Below are 21,073 nucleotides of genomic sequence, written 5' to 3' on the forward strand. Positions count from 1 at the left end.
ACGACGGATGGGGCCCACCTACGAAGGCTGTCCAGGCCTACACGAGATGAGGCAGGATAAAGAGGGATAATCCCCCTCGATCCCAAATCATTGAGGCCAATTTCTAGCCATGGAATAATGGCGCGGTCCGTAAAAAGGACCTCTTTACGGACCGTGGCCTTGAGTGGCCTACTGAACGCGACCATTAAAGATGGCGTTTGAAGTTTAAATGTCACTTGTCATTTTCGTCTTGTTCCTTGTCAACAGGCTTGTCAATGTCAATATTTGTAATGGTTGTCAAACTTAATCTTAATTTTATTTTTAAACTAGAATGGCAGAGGAAGACGAAATAGATGTTCTTGGTGAATTTAATTTGGATAATTATCTTGTGAAAAGTGATTCGAATCTGTAAGTACTAAACATGCGATTGAAGATTGTATTGAATATTTATAATTTTTTCAGTTACAGTTCCACATCTTTGGTATCTCAAAATACAGAGTTATTGAACTGTGACTACACTATTCATCCCCAGTGGCTTCTAGACAAACCAAGTGCAAATCCAGATAACTGGTACGATACCAGCTCTTCGGCGTCATCTTTAGATAAAATCCAAACAGAAAGTGATTCTCTTGGTCACGTGTCAACAGAAAACTCAATTACTGACGAAAGTGGTTGGACAGAAAAAGAAAAAAACTTGTTGGACAGAGGCATTGAAATATTTGGCAAAAGCAATGTAAGGCTGTCGCAATTTATTGGTTCTAAAACTTCAGCTGAAGTAAAGTATTATTTAAAAAATTTTTACTTAGATGGGCAAAATACACATAAGAATCTTAATGATGGAATATTTGAAGAACTAAGTACTACTAATTTAGTTTCAGATGTATTAAATGATACACAGGTGGGTTCCCCATATAATTTGTATTGGCTTGTATATATGTATCATTAATTCAATTGTAGATACCCGCAAGTATAGAAGAAGTAATAGAAGCTGTAAGTACAGCAAAACCAACAGTGCAAATGCATAAGAGAGCTCGGAAAAGGAGCTCCTCTAACAGTGATTTATGTGACATAAATTTAAAAGATGTACCAAGAGGACACTCACTTTTAAAGTCAAACTATAAGAAAAAACATTTGTATAATAGCCATAGTAAAAATAAGATACAATCAATGGAATTTAAAATTAAGACAAAATTAAGAATGGCCCCAGAAATGAAAAGTAAAGGTAACCAAAAAATTGTAAATATACAAAAACAAACATCAGAATTTAGGAGAGTTGAAATTACCACGGGAAAAGGTCTTGCAGTCCCTATTTGTGAAGGAGAAGAAATTGTAAGCAGGAATTTAATTTTTAAATAATATGAAGTATCTCTGCTATATTCATAATAAATATTGAATTTGAGTTTACTCAGAAAATATTTTATATCATTACCCTTTTTTTAGGTTAAGATAAAAAAAATCGAAGATGACTCTGATTTAGATATAGAAGTTGACATAGAAGACTCTGATGAAGAATTTAAAATTAAGCCAGACACTCATAACACAGCACTCGGAAGTGAAAATCTAATAGATGACCAAGGAGATATTAAAAATAAAATGGAAAAAAGTGATTTTGTCACAAAGCAATATGTGGATTTATGTTCCCTAAATGAATCGACAGTCATAGAATTAATGAGTATGGAAACACCTAAATGTGAAATTAATATGGATGAAAACAGCATAACGGAGTTGGAGAAAGTAATTCATTCCGACTTCTTTGAAGGTCGACCAGCAAAAACTCCACGAAGATATAAGAAGGTACATTATTTTGCAGATTACTATAAAATTTCATAAAGAAATCCTTAATTAAAAAAAAATGTCATGAATTAATTATCAGTTTTATTAAATTTTATACGTATGATGCCAGGCTAACTATTAATTGAGTTTTGTTAAACATAATTTCAGATAAGAAATCATATAATATATGTCTGGATCTCTCAGAAACCAATTTATGTGACAAAGACATTAATACGTCAAGGACTAAAAAACTGCGGTGATGTGAATTGTATTGGACGAATTCATTACTTTTTAGAACAGATTGGAGCCATAAATTTCGGATGTGGTATGTTGTCGTGGTTAACTTTCTTCTACCATCTTAAAATATAATTTTGTAGCACAAATAAGCTATATTCGACCATTATACAGTATAATTCAACCAAATCCTGTAGTGAAAGACAAGTTTGTCAAGGATGTAAAAATTCAATCCAGGCCCTTCAACACTTTAGGAAGTAGACCCAGAAACAAAAGAAAATTTAATAATGTAAGTTGTGATTTCAAAATCTAATATTGATATTTCAGAAAGGAAAATATTTTAAGCCATTAGGCAAAAACCATGTAGTATTATGTAAGATTTTTTTTTTAAAGGATGGTGAAGGAGGCTGTACGTTAACCCATGATGAATTGGGTCATGTAATAAATACAACAGTAGTAAATGAAGAACCAAAGCAAAGATTGTACATAAAGAAGCCAGTCGTGCAGTTAGTGTATTGCCGATCTTTTACTGAGGATAAACCAGTGAGTACAAACATTTCAAATTTTTATAATATATGAATTACCTTAAACATTTGTAGTGTACAGGGAGGGTCACTTTTTATCTCAAACATTAGGAACAAGATTGTCAAAAAATAATTATTGTTATACAGGCTGTCTACTATAAGAGGGCCACTCCTATGTATCTCGCTTAATATACGACGCACGTCAAAAATCTTTATATATTTTTTGTTCCATTTTTTGTGGCCTTTATGCTCATAAAAACAAATTTGAGATCCATGTCCAACTTTGTGAGTAATCATAAAAAAACCGGAAAAGTACCGAAAGTTTAAGGTCGTCGCAGCACTCAACCTATTAAAGTACCATGGTTTTTCGGATTGCTATGGAATTATTTCTTGGTCCCTGCCAGTTACAAACTTACAATGTGCTTCCTTAGTTTTAGCTACAAATCTTTGACCCCCCTTGTTGTTCTCGGGCTAAACTCTGTGGAACCAGACTCACTATTAGTAAGCCTAGGCGTGATATTGGTTCCAATTCGGTATATCTGTAAGCCACCCGCTACATAGACCACGGCATAAAAACCCGAAAAATCATGATGCTTTAAATAATTTGTCCCCTTTATAACTACTGAATTTTTGTACAGCCTATATCAATTTTTAGCAACCTTACAAGATTAAAATACATCTCTCTACAATGCTAAAAATGGACTTTCATGCACATACCTCTTTAACAGAGGTAATGGGACTTGTAGGAGGATATTGGATTTCAAGTGAAAATGTTCTTATAATTACTCACTATGAACCCTGCTTTAATATTGCATCATCTGCGACCCACTGTGACATGTGTCCAATATCTCAAGCCAAAGCCGCAGACCTCATTCATGGCAAGGGTCTCGATATCCTAGGGTGGTTTCATTCACACCCTACTTTTGCTCCGGAACCATCACACCAAGATATTGAGACCCAACTAACTCTTCAACAGTGGATCGGACATAATAAGCCCTGCATAGGATTCATCTTGTCTCCCTTCAATTTAAGTGGTGCCCTTATCGCTTCTCCATTTAGATGCATGTTTGTTGATAAAAAACTAAATTTCGAAGATCAAATGGTGCCTTATAAATTTAAGGTTGAGCTTTTGAGTGAAGATTTCATACTTAAAGAGTTCCTGGGGGATATTAGAGAGGTGTTTGAGATGGATTTTAAGGACGCCAAGAACGTAAAATTTAATAAGCCCTATTTTCAGAATCCAAGCATTAGTTATCTTGAGAAGGTAAGAATTTTTATTAGGTTATGGTTATTTATATTACACTGCTCAAAATAATTAGAGGAAACTTATTTAAATCTCAATAACTTTTTTATTTGTAATACTATATAAATCTAATAATGCATATCTTAAAGACTAACATTTTGTTCGAATAAATTTACGAAAATAAAACAAATTTACATAATCACTTGAGACAACAGCGCCAATTCAAAAAAACTACAAGAAATAAAGTGAAGAGTCTGTGATCCTGTCTGTATAACATAAAGGTCCTGGTGAGATTTGGTTCACTAATATCATGTATGTCTTCCATTAGCACAAATTACTGCTTGACACCTCCGTGGTAAGCTTCGGATGAGCCTACGAATGTCTTCTTGTGGTATATTCTCCCATTCTTCGATTAGGGCATTTGTTAACTGTTGAAGAGTCTGAGGTGGGTCTGGGCGCCTCCGAATACGTCTATCGAACAAATCCCAAAGATGTTCGATGGGGTTTAGATCAGGACTTAGCGGAGGCCAATCCATGGATTGAATCCCGTGATGTTGAAGGTAGTTCATGGTGATAATCGCAATATGTGGCCTTGCGTTATCTTGCATAAACAGAAAATTTGGACCTATACCATAAGCAGCTGGTATAACATGTTCTTCTAGAATGAGATCAATGTATCGTTAAGCGGTTAGAGTCCCTGGAACTATGACAAGATCGGTTCTTTCATCAAGACTAATTCTGCCCCAAACCCCCACCACCGAATCTTTCGACTTCTTGTATGGTAGCTGAAGAATGGCATTCATGTGGACGTCGGTATACACGTACTCGACCATCACAACAACTTAAACGAAATCGTGACTCATCTGTGAAGAGTACTGGTCTCCAATATCGAAGTTGCCATGCCACATGCTCACGTGCAAAATGTAAACGAAACAATATGAGATACAGAGTTAAAATAGGTCTTCGCACGGGTCTTCTTGGTCTCAAGTTTGCTTCTCTCAGTCTATTCCTAACTGTCTGATTGGAAATTTCCAACCCATGAGTCGTTCTGAGCCTACTTTGAAGGTCTTTTGCTGTGGATGTATGAGAACGCAAGGAGGATAGGGCTAAAAACCTGTCCTGAATTCGGTTTGTTTTCCTCTTAGGACCTTGTCCAATGCATCTTTTATATCCTCCGGTTTCTAAGTATAGATTTCACACGCGATGGATAACAGAAGGGCTTACGTTAAAATCTCTTGCAACCTGTCAAATACTAGTGCCATACTCTATACTAGCAACAACACGAACGACTTCAACTTCACTTAGATGCCCCATTTTTTACCATTTATGCTGAACTGTCAACATTGTTTATTATTCCAAGGCACAGCATATTTCTAAATTGAAATTTTGATTGTGTTTCACTTTATTTCTTGTAGTTTTTTTGAATTTGTACTATTGTCTCAAGAACGATTATGTAAATTTGTTTTATTTTCGTAAATTCGAACAAAATGTTTGTATTTAAGATTTGCATTATTAGATTTATATAGTATTACAAATAAAAAAGTTATTGAGATTTAAATAAGTGTTCCTCTAATTATTTTGAGCAGTGTATATATTTTTTTTGTTTACATAGTTCTCTTTAACATTACTGTTCCTAATATTTTATAACTTTTTTATGGTTGTGATTGGTGTGTGACTTAGTGCTCGGCGTACCTGCTGAATTCACAGTCGCGCATCAACACGTCAAGTAGAGCAAGCATTTTACGGAACCCAACAAAATTAGGTTTACTGTATATAAAATGTTTTGTCTGAGAACGGTATAACTCTTAACGTTCGTGATGCTTATACTATTTTTTGCACAATCGCAATAAATGAAAACGAAATTATATATACGTATTTAATTTTTTATGTAACGTCAAAAATGACATTTCTGAATAAATTTGTGAAGCAGGTTTTTTGAAATCTACTGATGTTTATTGTTCTCACGGCTTTCTTAATTGACGAAACTGACAATTATTCTAAATCGAAAAACATGCAATTTCTGTAAGCAATTGTACAAACTGTACATTTAATTTCAACATTAATAAATAGATTTAAAATACATCTTTCTTTTATAACAATTACCCACATTTAAAACTGAATTCTAGAAAACTCATTCCAAATCAATGCGATGTTGAAAATGTCTATTTTGACAGTTATTCACTTACCGTTCTAGAACGGTAAGTGAATTACTTACCGTTTTGTTAGCCTTAGCAACCAGTAAGCGCATCCTACTGTCGTAGAAACAAACATGGTAAGGGAACTAAAAAAGATTGATCGTGCAAAAAGGTTATTAATAGTAATTTTAAGGCTTTCTATATATCTGGTTACCGCCAGTTACAGACTTACCTTGCACTTCCATGGCATTAGCCAGAAATCTTTGACCTGCCTTTATAGTTCTTGGATTAGGCTCTGTGGTGGAAGATCCCCTATTAGAACCCCTAGGCCTGAAGTTCATTTCGGTTCTTATTGTTGATCCTAAGGCCGTTAGAGACGGAACTGCTCTTCAGAGGAGCATTTGCCAGAGTCACAACTGAAGCACTGCGAAGAATGGATAAATGTTAGGAAGTATTAGATATGACCAGTTACAAAGGCCACTGTAGAACATCTCAGAGGACAACCTGAGCAATAGTTCCGTACGTAGCGGCCTTAGAACCAACAATAATTACCGAAATTATCATGAGGGCAGGTGTAGGGGTCCTGATAGATCATCCCCTCCCGCAGAGCCTAGCCCAAGAACAATAAGGGCAGATCAAAGATTCCTAACTAAGGCTATAAAGTGCATAACAACCATAAAAATCATCATACTTTAAATATGGGTTATTAATATGGGTGGATTAATGCCAGTTTGCACCGTAGTGTTTAATCCAGGATTAAGTCTGAACTTGGATTAAAATATAACATTTTGTTTGCACCGTTTCAAATCTATGTATTAATTTAAACCCTCAAATTTGACCACTTAAACTTGGATTAATGAGAAAACATAAATTGACACTATTGACAGTACTTAGCTGCTAGTTATAATTTTTTTAAATAGGTATTTCTTCCTTTTTCCTGTGAACTGTGAATGAGTGAGTGGTGTTAAGACATAATCTAGACCAGGGGTCGGCAAGTAATTTTTGGTGGTCCGGATACTTTTGAAAATTTTTCACGAGGTCCAGAAAAAAAACTCATATTACTTACTAATTTTTTATTTTAATTTGCACTCACAAAATAATATGAAATACAATAGATCGGCATATTTGTATTCAAAAACAATGGGAGAAATTACATTTGCGGTATTGAGTCAGTTTTTTTTTACTAACCTACTAACCATTAAAAAATGAGAAGGGTTTCACTCAAAAGTGTTGTTATCTATAGAAAAATATTATTTTTAAATAATTTTAATAATTTTTTACCTTCCGCGGTCCGGATCTGGACCGCGGTCCGCCAGTTGCCGACCGCTGATCTAGACAATATGACTTTTTTCCGCAGATTTAGGTTGATAAAAGAGCTAACATCTTATATCTGCTAACTTTAATTGAAGAGGAGTTGGAATATCCAAGTGACATGTAAGTTTTACGAACACGTCGGCAGGAACACGCAACTGGCAATCAGAATTTTGGAGTTATAAAAAGTTTTTATTCTTAATATGATTTTGTATTTCTAGGAATAATAGTGTATCTCCTATCCAACAATCGCTGACTGCTCTTTGGTTCTATGCTTGTGCTGGTTATTTGTCTGCCATTGCAGACTTTTCAGGGATGGACATATCAACAGTGTCCAGAATAATTGTACGAGTATCAATTTACTAAATTTACTAAACTAAATCTTTTATCCACAATAAAGTAAATTATGTTATTACGTTAGGTTTGAGAATTTGACTTTGACATATTTTTTTCCGATCATAACTGGACATAAGTTAGCAGCATAATAAAATCCCTAAATAGTCTTCTCAAAGCCCAGTTTAATTTAATCTACAATCAGCAGTATGTGGTGCAAAAGCTGATTATTAAAACCTAGTTTTAAAATGAAACCAAGTTCAGTTGAACTTAGCTTAAATTCTAAACGGTGCAAACGGGCATAAGTGACTTTTTAAAAATATATTTAATATTAATCGCCTAATTAGTTAATCTAGTCTTAACCGAGACTTAAAGTACTGGGCCTAAAAAATTATAGCACCATTATTTTTATGAGTAAAATCACTATTTTTAGATTAATAACATGTTTTTTATTTTCAGTACATTTCAAGCGTACGTATGCATCTTGCTAAATGTGGAACACTGCACAAAATGGTTTGTGACAATATTATTCAAGGTATTTTAAATATTTGCAAAGAGAGTAGCTGACTTACAAAAAATTAAAATTTATTTTGTAAGATTTTGTTTTATATTTTTTTTAAAAGAATTTTTCCAAAATATATATATAAAACACTTCAAAATAGTTTTGCATTTTATTTGCTTTATAACAATAAAAAAGCCTATATAGCCCATAAAATATTTACAATTCTTTGTCTTACCATGTCCAAGGCAAAGATGTAATTGAGATATCGCAAACGAATAAAGATACCAAAAAAAATCTAATTAGACACGAGTTGCTCATTAGAACACTAAAAAAGCAAAAATGACTTCTTCATATCAACCAATAGATCTATACATCATGAACTTCAGTTATTAAATGTAACACTGACTTTTAAAGTAGATATATACATATATTCACTTACATGGTGTTACGAAATTCATGGACACGGACTGCGAGATCATATTAAGCTAGATAAGGTGATAAAAAAAGTGTCTATGATTTTTCAATCAGAGCAGTATTTTCCGAGATATAGCAGTATCAAATATCCAAAAGTAATTAAAATATTTATATTTATAAATTTCAATTTTCAATCCTTAGATAGACAATTACGACAAACGAGTTACAACAATTGTTCAAAATTGTGCTACTGCTCGAATGCAGAACATCTCTGGTGTTATTTTCTATATTGATTGAAATAGGCAGTTCTGCAATTCATTCAAATTTGCCACTGGTATTTTGTAGACCAACGTTTTTAGGAAGCCCCAAAAGAAAAAATCGCATGGCGTTAGGTCTAGAGAACAAGGTGGCTAAGCAAATGGACTGCTTCCGCCAAGCCAACATCCAGGGAAAGTATTATTTAGGTAATCACAACGTGCTGAAGCATCTTTAGCAGCAGAGGTTGGAAATGTTGAACAATTAGTTTGTCATAATATTTTATCAAATGAAAATTATTATTATTTTTGGATATTTTAAAACTGCCGTATCTTGAAAAATATCGGTCTGATTGAAAAATGATAGACATTTTTTATGACCTTATCTAACTTAACATGATCCCACAGTCCGTGTCCGCGAATTTTGTAACACCATGTATATGATTCTCTATTTACAGATGGTTACTTTGTGTGTAATTTTTTTAGTAGTAGGGCCCTGATAGATAATACCAGAATGATCGACACAAATTTCACTTTATTAATAATTAGTATAACTGCTGACAGAACCAATTTTACCGACATTTTGAATTTGGTTTTAGGCTATCAAGGGCTGATTCAATATCTAATATCAAATCGCAGATAGTTTCCAAACCAACAGAAAGTTTTACCAAATTTTCTGTTATGTTCAATTGCTTCTTTCTGCCTTTTTTCCAATGTTTGTGCGACATTAAGAATCTACAAGCAAAATGTGATTAATATAAATAATTGGTTAATAATATATAATAAATTACGGTATTTGAGCAGTACTTTCTCCACCTCCAGATACTTCAGTAACTGTGAAGACTTTTAGCGCTTTCAAAAATTGTTCACTTTCTTCAGAACCACCTTTTAAATAAAATGAAATTATTCCGCTGTGCCCACTTGCTTGTATTTTGAAAATGTTATGCTGAGGGTGAGATTTTAAACCTAATAAAAATTATTTAATTAGGTTTTCTATTTTTTGTTTTGAATACAAGGTGGTCCTAGATTGTCTCCCAATATTTATGTAACGGTAGTTTTATAGGGTGCCTAACAAGATTTCATCCCCAATATTTTTATTGTATTTTAGAACAATTTTGATTAAAACTGATCTCTGGACTATTAGGAAAACAAGAACTCTTACTTAATTTCAATACATTGAAATGTTTGCGAGAAATTCAGGTTTACGCAAGGATATATTTGTAAAATTTCATAACATCAATCTCGAAATGTATATAATCACATAATGTGCCAGGACTGTGAATTAGTTTTGAGGGATGGATGGCGTAACTTATACTACATCACATCGGACACTTCTATAACTATATTCGTGTCAAAGCTCTGTCATTAGGCTTTACTTTTTATTCTGTGTCATTTTGCTGAAGCGTAAACAATATATTTTTTTCTCAGCTCCGAAGATGTCGAATTACAAGCCAACCAAACACGTTTGTGGGAAGTTTTACTTTTCCTATTTAATTCAAAGAAACGTGCTGCTGAAAATCACGGAGGGTTGGAAACTTACGGTGAACATACTCCATCGATAAAAATGTATGAATATTGGTTTCGACATTTTAAAAGTGGTGATTTCGAAACAGTTGACAAAGATCGCCCTGGTCAACCAAAAAAGTTCGAAGATGAGGAATTGAAAGCATTACTCGACTAAGATTCATGTCAAGTTGCAAGATGAACTTGCTGAATCATTGAATGTTGATCTCACAGCAGATTTTCCAAATGATTAAATGCACTCAGTATCATTCAAAAGCAAGAAAATTGGGTGCCATACGAATCAAAGCCGAGAGATGTTGAACGGCAATTTTTCACATGGGAATAATTGCTTTGACGGCAAAAAAGAAAGGGTTTTTTGTATTGTATCATCACTGGCGACGAAAAATGGGTCGTAAGTGTAGAAAATCGTGGGGTTTGCCTTGTCATGCTTCTACATTGACGGCAAGACCGAATATTCACGGATCGAAGCTCATGCTCTATATTTTGTGGGGCCAGCTTGGTATTGTGTACTATGATCTGCTTCAACCGAATAAAACGATCACTGGTGAACGCTACCGAACGCAATTGTTAATAAAGTAATTTTTCAACATAACAACGATCACATGTTATTCATAAAGTCAAAAAAATACTTAGAAGTGCTGAAATGGGATGGTTTATTTACCCCACTAGCCATATTCACCAGATATTGCTCCATTGGATTACTACTTGATAGGAAAAATTGATCGATTGGAGGATAGCATCTAAATATGAGTTGTTCTTTCGATGAGGACTTCGTATGCTGCCAGAAAGATGGGAAAAAATAGTGGTTAGTGATGGACAATACTTTGAAAAATAATAATGTAGGTACTGGGTGGCCAACTAAGAATGGCCGCCGGCCATATCTCAGAAATGAATCATCGCACAGCTTTAGAAAAAATATATATTGGGGAAAGTGGCCCTGAAAAATGTTTGCTAGTTTCTAAAATGGCTGCTAAGTGGCGTAACAGCCACGACTAAATAGAAAATTGGTATTTTCTCCATATTTTACTGAATTGAGGGGTATTGAAAATATATGCAGTGTAATCCTTAAACAATGTTGACTCTTTTTTGTGTAACACTTTTTCTATCTAAAACAATAAAGTGGTGGGGAGACTTCAAAATGAATTTTTTCGCGGCCGTTTTTAGTTGACCACCCGGTACAAAATTTTTCACAATAAACTTTGAATTTACAAAAAAACCCTCATAATTAATTCAGAATTCTGTTATATTTTTATATTTTGCAAAATTAATTCATTTAACTTTTAATTTGATATTAACATTCCATCTTTCAAACTTCATAATGTAACTTCAAGAAAAATTAAAATTTTGTGAAAATAAGGAAGTGCTTGTTTGTATATAGTTGATTAAGGGGAAAAAAATTATGCAATTATGTGCACCCATTTTTAAGATCTTAGGTTCAGCTACCCCTATTTTAATTTTTTATTTCGCTAGGACCCCGCACTAATCTTATGGATTTTGGCCTCCGGTGAATTTCTCTGTAACTTTGGGAAAATATAGGTTTCGACCTACTGATCAAATATCTCCATGATCACAAAGCCCAAAAATCACTCCTATGGGCCCTACCGGGGGATTTTAGCCCAAAAATGAGATGACACATCGCTCAAGAAACCAGTTCCGTCGCGCGCCGGGGAGAAGGCTGAAAATGGATTTTTGGGGCTAAAATTGTCCTCTCTTTCATATTCTGGGATCAGTTCATGGCTGCTGACCTCCTAAATATCTGAAAATGGAGTGAAAAAGGGAAAAAACGTGAATAATAAGACATACTATAAAAACGAATGCGGACCTCGTAAGTTGCGCCTGAAAGTTGACAATATTGTCAACTTTCAGGCGCAACTTGCGAGGTTCGCATTCGTTTTTATAGTATTATTATTCACGTTTTTACCCCTTTCGCACTCCATTTTCAGGTATCTAGGAGGTCAGCAGCCATGAACTGATCCCAGAATATGAAAGAGAGGACAATTTTAGCCCCAAAAATCCATTTTCAGCCTTCTCCCCGGCGACGGAACTGGTTTCTTGAGCGATGTGTCATCTCCTCGCGCCCTATCATTTTTGGGCTAAAATCCCCCGGTAGGGCCCATAGGAGTGATTTTTGGGCTTTGTGCCCATGGAGATATTTGATCAGTAGGTCGAAACCTATCTTTTCCCAAAGTTACAGAGAAATTCACCAGGGGCCAAAATCCATAAGATTAATGCAGGGTCCTTTACTTCAAATTTTTTTCTTCGTGAAAACTCTGTGGGACTAGAAATCATCTTAAAAACTTTATAGGTTTCAAACTTCATTATCAAAATATGATAATCTTAATTTTCATGAACTTTCAGTGAAGGTTTGGAATATAAATAACAATTGTGTAAATTAGTGCCATATACAATAAATCTTAAGTTTAAAATACGAAGAATAAGACACCTTCAAGGATTTTTTTATCCAAAAACATATTTAACCCTTTATACCTAATAAGATACTGAAGATGATTCGTCATATCAGGAAACAATTTAAGACCACCATATACCGATACACAAGGTGTTACTGAAATGCTTAATTATTTATGAGATCACCTGTTATTTTATGCAATTTGAAATAAACCATAACCTTTCAATAACTATAAATAAATTGTATCTCAGAAACGAAGCATTTCCAGACACATATTTATAGTCCCTTTTTTTTTTATTTGTAATGCCGCCATCTATCCACTATTAAAGTTGGTCAAGCATTTTAATTGCACGCTGTATATAAATTACCTAATATTAGTCAACATTATTTTTGACTAACCCGGATGAATAACTTTTTCCACTGCAGAATGCTGCCCCAAATAATTTGCAAGAATCACTGAATTCTTAAGATGCTGATCCATTCTTAAATTTAATGTTTTTATTCCTCGTAATGTTTGGTAGCAATCTAACGGAGAAGGATTCAGACCAGCGCCTATTTTGAAAAATGGTATAATAATACAGTAATATCTTCAACCGCAACAGTATAATTAAGGAATTTAATGTTTTGTCTTAGTGTAGTATAGGGTGTAATAGTGACAGCAAATTTTCAGGGATGATTCCTCATAAAAAACAAATGGAAAGACAAGAATACCTAACATTTTTTTCTTAAAATGATTTCTAGACTAGATCTTTCAAAGATTAGAAATGAACAGTTTTTGATCAGTTACTTAAGAACTGAACATATAGACCTCAAATTTCTTACAGTAGGATTCCTGTATATAAAATTTGTAAACAAATTATTTGGCCTTCCTTCGTTTACAAATTTGGATAGATCATTTCTAGTCGAAGCTTTTGTGCCTGCGTTTTTTTTTTGTAGAATGTGTAGTTTACAAGTAAAAGTCCTAAAACCACGAAATTGTTAATTGCTCAGTAGCAATCAGTAGAAATTTGCTCTAATTTCCCAATTAAAAACGCAGATTTGCACAATATGACTAATTTTATCATGACTTTTGAACATTTAATCGTGAATGGAACAGAATGACTCAACAATCACAAAAGTTTTATTGAAAAATGGTGTATTCAAATTCAAATCTGTAAAAGGAGACTCTTAGCAATGTCAAATTTTTTTGGCAGTATAGTAAGTAGCTATTCTGAGGGAACTCGACTGTACTGTGTTTGAGATTTATCTTTCATTGATCTTAAGTAACTGATGGAAACCTGACCTTTAAATTCAATTTTTGAAAGATCTTAAAGGCTTTAGGAACAATTTTAGGGAAACACTACTCTTATTTTTTTTTTTCGTTTACGGAAAGGAATAAGCCTTGAAATTTGTCGTAATATCGTTTTACACCCTGTATTTGCAAAAATGTTTCTAAGAACATTTTTGTCGATATTCTTACCTACTTGCATTAACACAAGCTCCTTGTTTACATCAGATTTGTTAGTACATAAACAGCCCATGATGATGTCCGAATGTCCGTTAATATATTTCGTTGCCGACTGCATAACTACATCAGCACCAAGTTCTAAAGGTCTTTGTAGGTATGGTGTAAGAAATGTGTTATCCACACCTAACAAAACCTGCTTTTCTTTAGCTACTTGAGCCACTTCGCAAATATCTGTTATTTTCAATGTGGTATTAGAAGGATTCTCAACCCAAATTAGCTGAAATAATTTTTCAAACTACCGTTAATACTCTATCTTCCTCATATTAGCTATGAATTACATCACACATACAAATTTAGTTCTAAATCATGTTTTCCTACTTTATTCTGCGTAATCTGAAAACTAAACTATTTATTCCTTACATTAGTTGAAAAGTATAATATCCAAATCTATCCAAAGTATAGTAAAACTGCAATGAACAATCATTATACACTGATTATTTTTAACCGTTCAGTCTGGGATGAATTATTAAAACTATATATACAAAGATATGTACCTTAGTATTATTCTCTATACATGAGTGTAATTTCTCTGTATCAGTAACATCAAGAAAGGTTGAATGTATTCCATAGTTTGGGGCAATATTATTAAACACTTCATAAGTTTCTGGAGAGACGTCATCGCAACAAATCAAGTTCTCTCCAGTTTTTAGTAGACCTAAAATTCCCATCATACAACTTATTCCGGAAGAAAAGCATATGCCAAATTTTGCTTTATTTATTGCAGCTACAGTTTTTTCCAAAATTGATCTGTTGGGGTTTCCAAATCTGCTGTATATAAATTTCTATTAAAAGAGTGTTATCAGTATATTTAATGATAAAGAAAATGTATAGGGTACCGAGGGTTGTCTGGGGTCATCGATTTTAAATACAGTAGATGGAACTATATGTGGTATAATTGCCTTTGATTTCCACTGATTAGGATCAATACTTGTATGTATACATATTGTATCAAAGCTTTTTGGAAATGGGAGAAATCCCTGCTTTTCACCCATTATAATTTTCTATTAATAAGTTGTCCTTTTTTTTATAAAACTTATAATTTCTATGTTTCAAATAAATGTCAAATGACACATCAACTATACAACACGAGTCAGAAATTAGGTGTAAAGAAATTTATCAAAGCTTTCTTTGATCAAAACAAAGCAATTAACCTAAGTACCAAAAATTGTTTAATTTTTTACTATAATTCTATTAGTTTATTATTTATTTCGTTTTTATTTATATTTGTTGCATAATGTTAATGCAACAGTTCCTGAGAAAAACGAATTTTTTACTGCAGTTTTAGTTATCGACGGTTAAAAGTAGGTATACTTAGGTATATTTTAGATTTATGTAGCACTTTTTCCTTAAATTTAAAATTTATTTTCCTCAGAAATTATGAGTTTTGGCAAGATGTAACAAGTATACCTTTTTTTACAGTAAATAATGTGGCATTCTAAAAATCCCTACCAACAAAAAAATGTTGCCATTCTAAAAATTACCGTGTGTCAAGTTTTTTAAAATATCTTAAAACTGATATTATCAAAAAAAAATAAACAAAAAATCGCTCTGAAGGCCCATACATTTTCTAAACAGTCTCCTGATATTTTCAGGATAGTACATACAAAAATAAGGGTGCTTGGTATACAATTTTTTTAAATCTCTATACCTATAAATAAAAATTAAAATGGGATGGAAACAACTCAATTGAATGTTTTAAGTTGAAAAAAAAAGAAATCTGGTAGATCTGGAGGAAAATCTGGAAAAACGCATTCTAGCCTAAATTAAATAAAATTATAGTCAAAACAAAGCATTTCTTTGTTTTAATTGTTTAATTAAACATCGATCTTGCAATCGAAATCGAAATGTAAATAAATCACCTTGATATTTACTCTGATTTCAAATGTAATGGAAGAAAATAAATAATTTGGTTGACATGAAATTCTGACTTAATTCAATTGTGACTTAACAAACACCACATGGTTCCAAGTCGATCACATTCCAGACACATTACACATTTTCAGCATTTCATATGTAGGTATATTACATCTTCCTGACTTTATCGATCCAGCTTTTCACTCATTGTGTTATACCAAGTTGAACTATTAGCATTATTTTCGTATGAAACACATTTACAGCCACATTACTATCTCTTGACTGTTCCGAAAAATCTAACTTGGTATAAAGAAGTTCGTTAGAAAACAGAATATATTTTTAACTAACGATATTATAGGAAGCAGCTACTTCAGGAGCTATATACCCCAGCTGGCATTGAATTATACCATCAATATTTGTAAAAAATTAGGATCCAGTTTAGTAGTTTTCGTTAGTAGACTAAGGCCCAGTACTTTGAGTCTTAGTTAAAGGTTGATTAACTGATCAGGCGATTAGACTCTTCATATACTGATTTATTTTATAAAGTCACAGTCTAATCGCCTGATTAGTTAATCAAGCTTTAACCGAGACTCAAGTTAAAATCATTATAGGACTTGGATGATATTCATCTACAGGAGCAGATCACCCACTTTTTAAATAGAGCAAAATTTATTTTAGATTTATTGTAAACTAAGACATCTAGATACTAATTTACACAATATTGTTAGCACTTCTCTTTTTGTGGTAGGGGCAGCTTCAAGGAGTGACTATTACTTTCATCTCTATTTTTTTATATCAATAGAAATAAATCGGTCGAAGTCTTAAAAACATATTTAATATTGCTGCAGATTCATTTAATTGAATTATCAAATTATTCAGACACTTCTGTTTACTTATGCTTACTTGAATGAAAATTGTGTTTTAACAAAAACAGTGGAACAATATGCAGCGTAATATATTTTTTCAGTTTAAAATTTACATGTTCGCTAAGGAATTTTCTAAATCTTCAATTAGATCACATACATTTTCAAGTCCAACTGACATTCGAATTAAATTTCCCGTGTATTTCATCCTTTTCTGTAGCTCTTCCGGTATATTATGATGACTGTTTAGTAACCTAATAAATTAGTCTTTGTTACAAAATGGATATATTGCAAAAGTGATGAAAAATATTGTGCTAAATAAATATACTTACGGCATTTCCACTAGACTTTCATATCCCCCTAAACTTACAGCCTGTGTAAAGTACCGAAGACCGTTCATAAATTTTTGAGACTCTTCTACTCCTCCTTTTAGATAAAAGGAAACCATTCCGCTGTACCCACTTGTTTGGCTTTTAAATAGTTCATATTGTGGATGAGACGGCAACCCTATGAAAATATTAGAAAAATTTTAAAACGGTATGTTTAAATCTAAAAATCGATTACCTGGATGTAAAACAGATTCGATTTTGGGATGACTCTCTAGGTACTTTGCAATTTCCATTGAATTAAACTGATGCTTCTTCATGAGAAAAGGTAATGTCTTCAGACCTCTAATGACTTGATAACAATCGAAGGGACAGGGTACATGACCAAAATCTAAAATCAAATATACTTTCACTATTGAGCAAAGAACTAAAGAAATGACTTCTAAAGCGATTAGGTCGTTTCAATGTAAAAAGATTTTCCAGACACTCTGTATAATATTTCATAGAAATCAGTAACAATACTCCTTAATGATTGGAGAAATTTATAATATAATTAATAAACCAATGGCCTAAAAGGTTTTTGAGATACAAAGTGTTGAATTTTTAGAGCAATATCACATTTATCTCTGAAGTTGTTTAATGTGAATTAATAAAACTTCAGTCAATAATTAATCTAATTTAAGACAGATATTTACTAAACTCCTGTATACAAATGTGTCAAATGAATACTTAAAATTATTTATTTACAGCCCTTAAATAGATCCATTTTTATGTCAATGATATTTTTATATTTTTAATGATTACATGGTATGTAAAATCGTATCCCAATCACAAAATACTTGCAAATTTTTTTACGAGGGAAATAATTTTAAAGATATTTTAAAATTGACCTCAATTTTTTAATTATCTGAGGAACAGTGGTTACATTGTGTTTAAAAAAAATAACTCCTTAAAAATAACTGAATGAATTATCCTATTTTCAAAATACACGCTGGTATCGTTATTCTGGGATTTTTGGTAAGAATGCAAGCAACAAGTGAATTTTTGCCATAATTAATTACGTGATTAACCTAAATCAAATTTCTTCAGAGATATTGAAGACAAATGTTTTTTTTTTAAATATCAACACATTAAAAACTTTAGGTCCATAATTCATCAAGGCTTTGGTTTAAAATGACTTATGGAACAACAACCTGAAGTTGGTACACAAATTTAGAAAACACCCTGTATATTATAATGTTAAATTGCCAACTAACTGGTTTGTATGTATTTAAGTTTCTTGTACAAATCCTTCCTATTTGTACACACAGAACCCATTATGACATCACTGTGGCCATTCATATATTTCGTTAACGAAAGCAATGATATGTCCACTCCAAGTTCTATAGGTCTTTGTAGAAATGGACTTAAAAATGTATTATCGGTTACAACAAGAATATTCTTCTCCTTTGCTATTTTTGAAAGAGAACATAAGTCGATCACCTTCTGTTTGGGATTAGTTGGGTTCTCGGTCCATATTAACTGCAAATTAAATATTACCAATTAACAAAAAATATAAGAGACATTAAAAAAAATCCACAGAATGTTTAGGCAAACATATTGGAACATTGCTTAGGCCATTTATCTTTTACGTACCTATCTCTCTTTCAAGATGCAGGACATAGAAAAGTTGCAATTTAAAAAAAGATTTTTATTAACAGGACTGTCGTGTTTTTGGTACATTATATTTTTTGAGTACATAATTTTGATAATAATAGTGTTGTGGAACACATTGAGCCCCCTACCTACGACATATCTGATAGGAAATTATTAAAAATACTTTTTTTAATTTTAACTCGCTCTGTACACTGAAAAAGAATCACCTAAATGAAAAATTACTCAAGCAAAGTCTTACTATTTTCTCCTAAAGAATCTGTCTGTTTGACCTACTTTTTGTAACCCTGTTATTCAAAGATTAAATCTTAATTACTTTGTTAATTAACAAATTTTTTGTTTATATTCAAATTATACATATTTTGAACTATTCTAGAACTATTAGATCCAAAATAATAATATATATACCTTAGTTTTCGGAGTGATAGCTTGTTCTAAGTTGCTTAAATTAGTTAGATCCAAATGGCAGGTGCAAATACCAAACCGGGGGGCTATATCTAACAAAATGTGAGTTGTTCCACCATAAATGTCATCAGAACACAAAATATGATCCCCTTGCTTCAACAGACTTACTGCAGCCATAATAGCACCTACCCCTGACGAAAAGCACAACCCATATTTAGCCTTGTTCATAACAGTTACTAAGTTTTCTAAAATCGACCTTGTTGGATTTCCTAATATGCCAGGTGAATATTTCTTAAAGTAAAATATTTCCTCTTTACACTTATACAGGATATCCCCTAATTAACCTGCCATTTCTTTAAATTCTACACTCAATATTAAAAAATATATATAATCTTAAGCCCAAATAAGTGTAATAAGGGGGTACTACTAATTAAAGGTGCAGTTCTACTTTATTCTAGACAAAATAAGTAGACAATCATTCTAAAATCTAAAGCTTTTTCTGTGGGCCTGTAGCGTACTAGGAAGCATTTAGTTTTTTTCTGGCAGGTTAACTAAAGTACGTTCTGTGTATATTTATCTCAGCTTTAACTGTTAAATTGGGATACAATTTATATTTAAAAATTTATAACCAACATTAACTTACCGACAACTTGCCTTTTTCTTTATGTTCATAAAAATTGGAAAAAACAATAGGGGTAAATATGTTTTCATTAGTTTGCTGATTCACATTTTTGGTATGATGTATGCAAAGAGTTTCAAAGTTTGGATAAGGGAGGTATCCCTGTTCTTCGCCCATTTAGTAATTTTTTTTAGTTCAATAAGAGTAAGTAAAAATTTGCACTGAATTTTAACACAAAAACTAAGCTGTCAAATCAATTTGTCAATTTTACAATTTCTTCAATTAAACAAAAAACAGGAAAAACAAAAAGGCATATGAATGCCAAACTGTTACAAATTTTCCTTTTTTAAAACAATGTAAAATTTGGGAAGGATATTATTTTTTATTCTTAATATTTGAATTCTATCCATTAAGCGTATACAATAAGAATTTTTTTTTGGGGGGGGGGCCTACCAAAAAGGATATTTTCTTCTAGAATAGGCCCCCACCACTGTAAATCAGGCACTGTATAAAATGCTATCAAATGAAGTAAATGTTCTTTAATACCAATAGTTTAAGCATGCAAAAGATATCTGACCTCGTAGGCAAGAATCCTAACTGTTGATATTGTGGGAAAAAGCTATTCTGTGGGCTACAGCTAGCATTAATTGTACCAGCAATATCAAGTAAATAGGTAGTTACCGTTCAAAATAATCTACAAGTGATACTTCTAAATCCTAGCTTTTTTACATCACTGAATATTGTAAGAAAGTATAACTTCTCTATTTTACGAACTCTTTGATCTTTAATTTAATTTTTTTGGTCTTTAGCAACATCCAAATAGACAGCAGAAAAAATAGGTGAATTTTAGGAATTGTTATCTCAAAAAATATCTGTTCGATTTTATCCAGGTTTATACATAGTATACATGTATTTAAAAAAATAAATTTTTGCGAAATAATGGACGATTGAACTTTACATTCATTTTCAATCCTTTCCTGGCTTGATAAAAAAAAAACTGTTCGAAAATATTGTCAAATTTTGGAAGCAATGAATCGGTACAGCCGTTTTCAAAATATTTTGAGCACTAACTTTGAATAGTTTGTTTGGAGATAATCGCAATGGAAACATGGCAAAGAATTGACATGCTTTGGAACTTGCTCGTTTGTCAGCTTCTTGGTAAATCGCCCATTACTCTTACAGTTCTCGGAATATTAAGATAACATTATTACAC

General features: G+C 32.5%; 3 protein-coding genes across 4 annotated transcripts; 1 reads left to right on the top strand and 2 right to left on the bottom strand.

The window, feature by feature from the left end:
* The first annotated feature begins 241 nt into the window (after positions 1-241).
* On the top strand, positions 242-8,099 carry LOC108911365 (histone H2A deubiquitinase MYSM1-like). Of its 2 annotated transcripts, none has more exons than XM_018716284.1 (9): positions 242-387; positions 442-877; positions 937-1,308; positions 1,420-1,773; positions 1,921-2,077; positions 2,130-2,275; positions 2,380-2,529; positions 3,166-3,774; positions 7,992-8,099. In XM_018716284.1, the coding sequence occupies exons 1-9, from the start codon at positions 311-313 to the stop codon at positions 8,097-8,099; spliced, it is 2,409 nt and encodes an 802-aa protein (XP_018571800.1). In that variant the 5' UTR covers positions 242-310. The 2 variants fall into 2 exon arrangements, with proteins under 2 accessions (XP_018571800.1, XP_018571801.1); XM_018716285.1 differs by having other exon boundaries at positions 448-877.
* A 1,163-nt stretch (positions 8,100-9,262) lies between these two features.
* On the bottom strand, positions 9,263-14,808 carry LOC108911351 (putative cystathionine gamma-lyase 2). The gene is made up of 5 exons (XM_018716266.1): positions 14,635-14,808; positions 14,093-14,357; positions 13,033-13,185; positions 9,494-9,668; positions 9,263-9,437 (listed from the first exon to the last, which is right to left on the bottom strand). The coding sequence occupies exons 1-5, from the start codon at positions 14,806-14,808 to the stop codon at positions 9,275-9,277; spliced, it is 930 nt and encodes a 309-aa protein (XP_018571782.1). The 3' UTR covers positions 9,263-9,274.
* Positions 14,809-16,969: 2,161 nt separating this feature from the next.
* Positions 16,970-19,418, bottom strand: LOC108911352 (putative cystathionine gamma-lyase 2). Its single transcript, XM_018716267.1, has 5 exons — positions 19,245-19,418; positions 18,440-18,704; positions 17,422-17,574; positions 17,190-17,364; positions 16,970-17,111 (listed from the first exon to the last, which is right to left on the bottom strand). The coding sequence occupies exons 1-5, from the start codon at positions 19,416-19,418 to the stop codon at positions 16,970-16,972; spliced, it is 909 nt and encodes a 302-aa protein (XP_018571783.1).
* Between the last annotated feature and the right edge of the window lie 1,655 nt (positions 19,419-21,073).

The sequence above is a fragment of the Anoplophora glabripennis genome, unplaced genomic scaffold (genome assembly GCF_000390285.2).
Source record: "Anoplophora glabripennis isolate ALB-LARVAE unplaced genomic scaffold, Agla_2.0 scaffold460, whole genome shotgun sequence".
In the NCBI taxonomy this organism is placed as follows: Eukaryota; Metazoa; Arthropoda; class Insecta; order Coleoptera; family Cerambycidae; genus Anoplophora; species Anoplophora glabripennis.

What these genes read in the sequence shown, in the direction of transcription:
- LOC108911365 (XM_018716284.1), top strand. Translation starts at nt 311, where the DNA reads ATGGCAGAGGAAGACGAAATAGATGTTCTTGGTGAATTTAATTTGGAT. An exon ending in ATGTATTAAATGATACACAG is followed by an intron (nt 878 to 936) that starts GTGGGTTCCCCA and finishes ATTCAATTGTAG; the next exon opens with ATACCCGCAAGTATAGAAGA. An exon ending in CTCCACGAAGATATAAGAAG is followed by an intron (nt 1,774 to 1,920) that starts GTACATTATTTT and finishes ACATAATTTCAG; the next exon opens with ATAAGAAATCATATAATATA.
- LOC108911351 (XM_018716266.1), bottom strand. Translation starts at nt 14,808, where the DNA reads ATGGGAATTTTAGGTCTACTAAAAACTGGAGAGAACTTGATTTGTTGC. An exon ending in GCTTGTGTTAATGCAAGTAG is followed by an intron (nt 13,186 to 14,092) that starts GTAAGAATATCG and finishes TTTTCAAAATAG; the next exon opens with GCGCTGGTCTGAATCCTTCT. An exon ending in GAAAGTACTGCTCAAATACC is followed by an intron (nt 9,438 to 9,493) that starts GTAATTTATTAT and finishes TTTTGCTTGTAG; the next exon opens with ATTCTTAATGTCGCACAAAC.
- LOC108911352 (XM_018716267.1), bottom strand. Translation starts at nt 19,418, where the DNA reads ATGGCTGCAGTAAGTCTGTTGAAGCAAGGGGATCATATTTTGTGTTCT. An exon ending in CTATCACTCCGAAAACTAAG is followed by an intron (nt 18,705 to 19,244) that starts GTATATATATTA and finishes TTTAATTTGCAG; the next exon opens with TTAATATGGACCGAGAACCC. An exon ending in GAAAGTCTAGTGGAAATGCC is followed by an intron (nt 17,112 to 17,189) that starts GTAAGTATATTT and finishes CTAATTTATTAG; the next exon opens with GTTACTAAACAGTCATCATA.